At 42.7% G+C, this 9,082-nt stretch overlaps 1 protein-coding gene across 3 annotated transcripts in view; it reads right to left on the bottom strand.

Moving 5' to 3' along the window:
• Positions 1 to 1,357: 1,357 nt before the first annotated feature.
• The window catches only part of LOC307001919 (rho GTPase-activating protein 6), a 35,193-nt gene continuing 27,468 nt past the window's right edge, over positions 1,358 to 9,082 (bottom strand). Inside the window, exons 10-13 of one of the 3 annotated variants that reach the window (XR_013798370.1) lie at positions 8,631 to 8,724; positions 7,431 to 7,588; positions 4,012 to 4,092; positions 1,358 to 1,937 (exon numbers count right to left, since the gene is read on the bottom strand). Coding sequence is in view for 2 of the 3 variants with exons in the window: in XM_079618994.1 (XP_079475120.1) it covers positions 1,666 to 1,937; positions 4,012 to 4,092; positions 7,431 to 7,588; positions 8,627 to 8,724 (609 nt within the window). In the remaining variant the exon portion in view is untranslated. Of the gene's footprint in view, positions 1,938 to 4,011; positions 4,093 to 7,430; positions 7,589 to 8,626; positions 8,725 to 9,082 lie in introns of all 3 variants that reach the window. The other 2 variants (XM_079618994.1, XM_079618995.1) reach the window with 2 other exon arrangements.

The following is a 9,082-nucleotide window of genomic DNA, read 5'->3' as shown; positions in this document are numbered from 1 at the left end:
ATAACTGAGCAGCAAAATATATATATATATATATATATCAATATCTGTTTTATAAAAAGCAACATGATCAACATTATATTGCTCTTGGCTGTACAAATACACAGAGTATAAAATATTACACAGAAAATAATAAGTCACTCATTATTATAATGCATAAAGTGTGTTGGTGGAATAAAGGACGTGATTTATGAAGGCGTTATTCGTGCTTCTCGTGATCGTGATCATATCAGTCAGAAATTAATAACTCATTAATGCAGAGCGACACTGAATCTGTGGGAACATATAGTGGCATATTCAATAAATAACATTAATAAATAAATACACTTGATATCGGCAGGATATGAGAAATATGACATTCTATATGATTAACCCCTCGTTCTCTTATGAAGTGACTCTGATGATGATGAAAAATATGAAATATAAGCCATTATCGACAGATAAAGCAAATAACGAGAGATCCGAGCGTCTGCAGATAAACTGTGAGAATATGATTTATATCCCAGTTTATGGCCTGAATTTGAATTAAATGAAATTCCAAATTGAAATACAAATCAGTTCATGTGCGAGTAGATATTAATAATACATTTAATTTTCAGTATGAATTACCAATAAACATGTTCATTCATACACCCGACATATGGATTATTCCCAGAAACACATTAATAATCAATGTTTCAAATGACACCTATAGGAATATGTTAACGTTTCTGCTCACCAAAGCTGCATTTATCTGATCATAAATACAGTAAATCAGTGAAATATGATTATAATGTAGATCATCAGTTCTCTATGTGAATATACAGTAAAGTGTAATTTATTCCTGTGATCAAAGCTGAGTTTATCATCATTACTCCAGTCTTCAGTGTCACATGATCCTCCAGAAATCAGTGTAATATGAAGATCTGATGATCAAGACACATTTATGATTATTATCAGTGTTGAAAACAGTTCATATTTCTGTGGAAACTGTGATAAATTTTATTTTTCAGGATTCTTTGATGAATAGAAAGGTCAAAATAACAGCATTTACTTAAAATATAATCTTTTGTAACATTATAAATGTCTTTACTGTCACTTTTGATCAGTTTAATGCATCTTTGATGAATAAACGTATTAATTTAGTAGAATAAAAAAATATTTGAACAGTAAAACATTTAAATATTAATCCCCAATTTTAATATCAATACTCATTTTCCTAAAGTTATGTAAACTGTGGAAACACACTGTTCACGTTCTGAGTCTGTGCTGTGGACGATTAACACTCTAACTTTTAAATGAAACGGTTCTTAAAGGGACAGTCCACACAAACACGAGCATTGCAGTTATAATATCATAATCTTAAGTATTACTTTAGTAAAAAAAAAAAAAAAAAAAAAAAAAAAGTTTTCAATAGTAATTTTGTTAAGAGTTAAAACATTTAATTATTAATTTCAAATTTGAATATGACTGATTATTTTCCTAAAGTGTTCTGAAACCATGCGGTAACATTCCTGCCGTTCCAATTCTAACTTTTAAATGAAACGGTTCTTAAAGGGACAGTGCACACAAACACGGTCCTTTACTCGCTCCAAACCTGTACGACTTTCTCTCTACTCGATGAAAAGATGTTTTCTCAGCGCTGTGTGTGTTCAGGGTCAGGTGTCACTCACTGTGCCTGTACATGTTTTACACCATCGTCTCTGGAAGTGTGTCTAGACTGTCTGATGACAACAGCTGCCATATTTGCCACCTCTCCATTGGCCAGTCTGGATGCTGAGCGATGCGTGACTCCGCCCCCTGACCCGCCGTGGCCTCCTCTGATTGGTGGAAGGCAGTCCGCCGGCTCGCTGTGATTGGAGGGGCGATTGAGCGTGGCGTCTCAAGCGCAGGTTTGGCGTCGCGGTCGTCATCATAGAAGACATCGGAGGAGCCGCGTTTATACAGGTGTCCGTCTGACCCTGAGGCACACAACACAGGACATCAACCACACTGATCTACACACTCACACACGCTCACAGACACGCTCACACACACCCGGTCACACACACGCTCACACACCCGGTCACACACACGCTCACACACCCGGTCACACACACGCTCACACACACCCTCACACACACACACGCGCTCACACACACGCTCACACACCCGGTCACACACACGCTCACACACACCCGGTCACACACACGCTCACACATCCGGTCACACACCCGGTCACACACACGCTCACACACACGCTCACACACACGCTCACACACACGCTCACACACCCGGTCACACAAACGCTCACACACCCGGTCACACACACGCTCACACACACGCTCACACACACGCTCATACACACGCTCACACACACACTCACACACACACACACACACACACTCACACACACGCTCACACACCCAGTCACACTCACACACCCGGTCACACGCACGCTCACACGCACGCTCACACACACGCTCACACACACACTCACACACACCCAGTCACACACCCACCAGGTCACACGCACGCTCACACACACGCTCACACGCACGCTCACACGCACGCTCACACGCACGCTCACACACACGCTCACACACACGCTCACACGCACGCTCACACGCACGCTCACACGCACGCTCACACACCCGGTCACACACACACTCACACACCCGGTCACACGCACGCTCACACGCACGCTCACACACACGCTCACACACACACACACACGCTCACACGCACGCTCACACACACGCTCACACACACGCTCACACGCACGCTCACACACACGCTCATACACACGCTCACACACACGCTCACACACACGCTCACACACACGCTCACACACCCGGTCACACACACACTCACACACCCGGTCACACGCACGCTCACACACACGCTCACACACACACACACGCTCACACACACACACACACGCTCACACACATGCTCACACACCCGGTCACACACCCACCCGGTCACACGCACGCTCACACGCACGCTCACACACACGCTCACACACACACTCACACACTCGGTCACACGCACGCTCACACGCACGCTCACACGCACGCTCACACGCACGCTCACACGCACGCTCACACGCACGCTCACACGCACGCTCACACACACGCTCACACGCACGCTCACACACACGCTCACACACACGCTCACACACACACGCACGCTCACACACACACGCTCACACACACGCTCACACACACGCTCACACGCACGCTCACACACACGCTCACACACACGCTCACACACACGCTCACACACACGCTCGCACACACGCTCGCACACACACTCACACACACACTCACACACCCGGTCACACACACGCTCACACACACACCCGGTCACACACACACGCTCACACACACGCTCACACACACGCTCACACACACGCTCACACACACACACGCTCACACACACGCTCACACACCCGGTCACACACACGCTCACACACACACGCTCACACACACGCTCACACACCCGGTCACACACCCGGTCACACACACGCTCACACACACACGCTCACACACACGCTCACACACACGCTCACACACCCGGTCACACACCCGCACGCTCACACACACGCTCACACACACGCTCACACACACGCTCACACACCCGGTCACACACACGCTCACACACACACGCTCACACACACGCTCACACACCAGGTCACACACACGCTCACACACACGCTCACACACACGCTCACACACCCGGTCACACACACGCTCACACACCCGGTCACACACCCGGTCACACACACGCACGCTCACACACACGCTCACACACACGCTCACACACACGCTCACACACCCGGTCACACACCCGGTCACACACACACGCTCACACACACGCTCACACACACGCTCACACACCCGGTCACACACACGCTCACACACACACGCTCACACACACGCACGCTCACACACACGCTCACACACACACCACTGTACGTTCTTCTCTTAGAACGACTCTAAACACGAGTAAAGCAGCTTGCTGATGTCCGTCTGATGTCCGTGAGTCTCGTACCTGTGAGGAGTTTGTCATGAAGTCCTGACAGAAGAGTGTGTCGCGCTCGCCAGATCCTGGCCTTCTCCTGCAGCGTTTCCCCTGAGGACAAGAGTGTGTTCATTACTGACACGGACTAAACCAGGACGACACATGAAGTGAGGCGTTTGGAACACTTTAAATAATGCTGTTCTTCCTCAGAGTTTCTGTCTCGTTTCCGGCACACATATCTAAACCTTCTTACATCACGACACGTCTACTGGAGAAGAGCGGTGCCTGACGACACTAGGGCTGCTGTTGGTCAAAGTCTTTCCATCCGGTGCCAGTTCCGATACCTCAGCTTCGATACCGGTTCCTAACGATACTTTTTTCGATACCAATTTTATGAAATCCATTTTAACAAGATTACACATTACCTCAGAAAAAATTGTTTTATTATTTTTTTACTTTAGTTTTATTCAGTTTGACTCATGCTCCTTAGCCAGTGCACAAAGGAACAAAAAAAGTTTCATAAAGAGCTCATGCTCACCAAAGCGGTTTTTGTTTTAATAAAAAATACAGTAAAACTTTAGTAATATTGTGAAATAGTATTACAATTTAAAATATTATTTGAATATATTTCAAAATGTAATTTATTCCTGTGATGTCAAAGCTGAATTTTCAAAATCATTACTTCAGTTTCACATGACCCTTTAGAAATATGAAAACAGTTTGCTGCTTAATATTTTGGAAACTATGATACATTTTTTCATGATTCTTTGATTAATAAAAAAAATAAAAAAAAGCATTTATTTAAAAACGAAATATTTTGTAACATTACACACGTTTTAATGATAACTTTAATGCATCCTTACTGAAAAAAAAATCTGACTAACCAACACATTTTTGAACGGCAGTGTACATTCAGTAGTTATTATTTATTGCAATATAAACACTGCAGAGTGATCAACAAGATATCTCTTCATTTACCAGTCGAGGACGGAGCAACTTCCTGCTCTGATGTTTACTCCGTGCACTGTCAAGGTCTTCATCGTGTTTGTCGTGGTGCCGGTCTTTGCAGCAATTATTTTACCGCAAATACTGCATCGCGCGCTGTTGGCATCGAGCCTGGAGAAATGTACCCACACTTTTGATCGACTTTTCCACATCTTTAAGGCATTATGTGTGTGTGCTCGCGTCTCATATGAATATGTGCGCGGAGAGTTTGTGTGTGTGCTCGCGTCTCTAGTATGTGTGCGAGTTTGTGTATGTGCGTGAGCGACTTTATGTGTGTCGTTGTGCATTTCATATGTATGTGTTTGAGCGCTGACGTTGACGAGTTAACTCCTTAGGTATCGAAATCTGGAACCGAACAGCATGTCACGTTTCGATACTCGATAGTATCGAGGCAATTCGGTCGGTACCTAAAAAGTATCGAGACTCGGTACCCAGCCCTAGAAGATATTAAGACTTGCTCACAGAAAAAAAAAAATCCAAATGAAGTAAGTTTGTGCTTAAAACAAGAACAGAAATATGCTTATAGTGTCAGAAAAATAATACAATTTTCCCTCTGAATCAGGTGTGTGAGGAACACACTCCAGATGTTCTCCATATAGTGTCTTCAATGGTCCAGCGGGTCGAAGGTCCAGATGTGAGTTTCAGCTTCAAAGTCTCTCACGATCCAGCCGAGGAATAAGAGTCTCATCTAGACAAACCAGCGGACATTTTATAACTAAATAAACATTTATATACTTTTAACCACAAATGCTGGACTTGCACTCGCTGTGATGCGCCACACATTACAACATCAGGTTGAAAGGTCACGCGTGTTCCGGGTCAGAAATGTAGAGTAGAGTGTAGAACTCCAACTTCAAAATCATCCAACATCGATGTTTTACCTTTTTTGTAAATGGCGTTTGTCTTAGTCTTTGCACGTTCGCTTTATCAGGGTTTCTGCAGGGTTTAGTCAGTCAAACTTAAGACTTTTTAAGACCTTTTTATGACCATTATGATTTAAATGTATGACCTATTACACGAATTACGAAAAATAACTTTTATATTAGTCGATATAGATAATTATCACGATATATGTCAAATCTTTATTTCTTTCAAGTTTAAAGGCATATTTTTGCTCCTGAAAGTTGTAGAGCGTTAATTGTGGTTTTAGACTACCGGTACTCTTTATTGTCAGAACATATCATGACAAACACTTGCCAAACAGGGGAACATTCACAAATCTAAGGTAGATTAATTAGGTCCTTAACAAAATAAATATCTTTATTGGAAAACTAATGTCTTAGTTTCTGCATGTGCTAATGGGGGTCAAGTCTTGAAACAGGTTTGTGTTGACTTTGATATCTTCATGAAATGTATGAAAAACAGAAGCCTAAATACATTATTAAATACTGTAATTATATTCCATTAGTCCTTTACTACAATAATAATATAATACAATTCAATATGTATATCCCACATGGTGCAGTTAATATTAATAGGCTAACGTTACAGTAAATCCGTGGTGAATGGTGGGAATGTGTCGACCGGAAAAGCTTCTGACTGTATCGTTGCGCACTGTGCTTCTCCTGTTCGTCAGCGCCGCTTCATCTGCCTTTAAACTGGTGTAAATCACTGAGACGTGTGTTCTTCACTGTTATGTCTAACAGTGAATTCAAGCGCTCCTCACTGGATCTCGTGACCGAGACCGATCAGAGTAAACGCGTCTGCTCTAGTGAGCTCGCGCTGCGCTGCCGTCTGGACTTTTAGCCGAGCGGATAAACGGTCCGTGTGGCGCGCGGTTCAAATTAGTTTTTTCGTTCCGCTTTTGGCGCATTTTCGGGGGGTAATGCAATGGTAGAACCAATGAATGAACGAGCATATGAATTTAAGACGTGGCTAAATGTAATTTATGACCTTGTACGGAAAATCCAGACGTTTTTATGATTTTTTATGGCCTAAAATTCTTATTATTAAATTTATGACATTTTATGGCTTTTTATGACTCCGCGGAAACCCTGTTTATAAACACTAGATCTGTTCTTCCGCCGACGTCACGCTTGACCTTTCAACCTGATGATGTAATGTGTGGCGCATCACAGCGAGTGCAAGATGAGCATTTGTGGTTAAAAAGTTTATAAATGTGTATTTAGTTATAAAATGGCCGCTGGTGTGTCTAGATGAGACTCTTATTCCTCGGCTGGATCGAGACTGAAGCTGAAACTCACATCTGGACCTTCGACCCGCTGGACCATTGAAGACACTATATGGAGAACATCTGGAGTGTGTTCCTCACAAACCTGCATTTCTGTTCCACTGAAGAGAGAAAGACATGAACATTAGATAACGTGCGGGAGAGTAAACTATCAGGAGATTTTAATTCTGAAGTGAACTACTCTTTTCCTCAAACCGGCTGTTTTTGATCCCAGGACCATTTAACTGTTAATGAAGTTAACAGATGAACTCACCCGAGTGGGGCTGTGAGGACGGGAGGCTGGGGTTCACTGTGGCGTTCCCAGCGAGAGCCAGGCTGGGATGCTCTGGTCCCGAAGGATGGAGCCACTGGGAGAGCACCGGAGAGTTGTTCTCGTACGGAGAGATCTCGCCGCTGGAGCGCTCGGACTCGCTGAGGGAGTTAGCGGATGCACAGGCACAGTATGAGTAACATGAACTAGCCATAAGCAACATTTGAAGAGGATCTAAGCCTTTCATCAGTTATACATGAGTTTTGAACAATACCCGTTCTTGTCCTAGGACAACTTTCATGAACTTTGATCCACTTCAAATGTTGACTTCTGTATTCACAGCATTTGTCTTAGTTAATGTTAGTTGAATAAAATGCACTGGTTGTTCGCAGAGCATTAACGGTTGAGTATCAGACTCCATATGTGATGTTCTTTCCGATGAAGCACGTTTACAGCTGTACATTAAACGCCACCGCCACGATCACTAATTTCGTGCTGACGATTAACTGTCAAAGAAATAAGTGCGATTAGTGATTTCTGTTTTGTCAGTGTGTCAGCCTAATACATTATTGTTTACTTGGAATCGTATATAATTTACTTGGAATGCTCTATATAATATAATATAGTACCGATAACCGATAATTCTATATATTTGAAAGCCGATAACCGACATATTAGCTGATAAATCTAAATCCAAATTTTTATATCATTTTTGAGAGCCTCATTACAAAAACAAAAGCCACACCATTAAAAGCCACATCCCAAACACACAATTATAATGTTCTATAACTAATTATATGGAACATTTATTTAGCAGATATGACAGACTTGCGCTGCACTTTACTGTATTTTACTTTTTCTTTTTTTAAGTGATTCCAATCATATTTCAAGCAATTTAACACTATCATGTCTAACAGTGCGCATCTGAAGCGTCTCAGCTGAAGGATAGATTAAATAATAGATTATTTATCAGCTTTAATATATCAGCCAAATTTTCTCATCGGGCCGATAACGATAACGATAACGTTAAAAATCAACATATATTGGCTGATACCGATTCGGTGGCCGATTATCGTGCATCCCTAGTAATAATATAATATAATATAATATAAAACCACGATCAGATGATTAGTCAATAATGGCAATAGTGTTGATTCTCGTCGGGGAGAACATGGTGTTTATGACCCAAATCCACTTACTCACACTGTGGTGTTTTCCTCCTCATCAGATAATCCACCACATCACTGTCAGTGTCCAACAAACTCACCAGAACCTCGTTCTGCAGCTCCGCAGAGATCTAGAGGATTCAACGCAACATTATCAGCCACGGCAGTCACGTCAGAACATCACCAGAAACACCAGCCAATCACTGAGAGGTTCATGCAACAGAAGACTTTAGCACGGGTGGCGATCGAACTGTTTACATTCTTCTGTGAAGAATTAAAAATTAATTAAATATAAATCTAAAAATAATAATAAACAAACAAAAATAAAAAAGAATAAAATAATTTAAATGTAAATACATGTACAGTAGCCTATAGTGAACCAGTGTACGATTCTTCAACTTGTACACTTCGATGGCCTTCCCAGGGACTGTGTTGGGAAAACTAAACTACAACTCACTTTCATAAAACTGCCACAACCAATAGGGATAA

This window comes from Phoxinus phoxinus, assembly GCF_949152265.1.
Source record: "Phoxinus phoxinus genome assembly, chromosome: 7".
NCBI lineage: Eukaryota > Metazoa > Chordata > Actinopteri > Cypriniformes > Leuciscidae > Phoxinus > Phoxinus phoxinus.
This window is presented reverse-complemented; position numbering and strand designations above follow the sequence as displayed.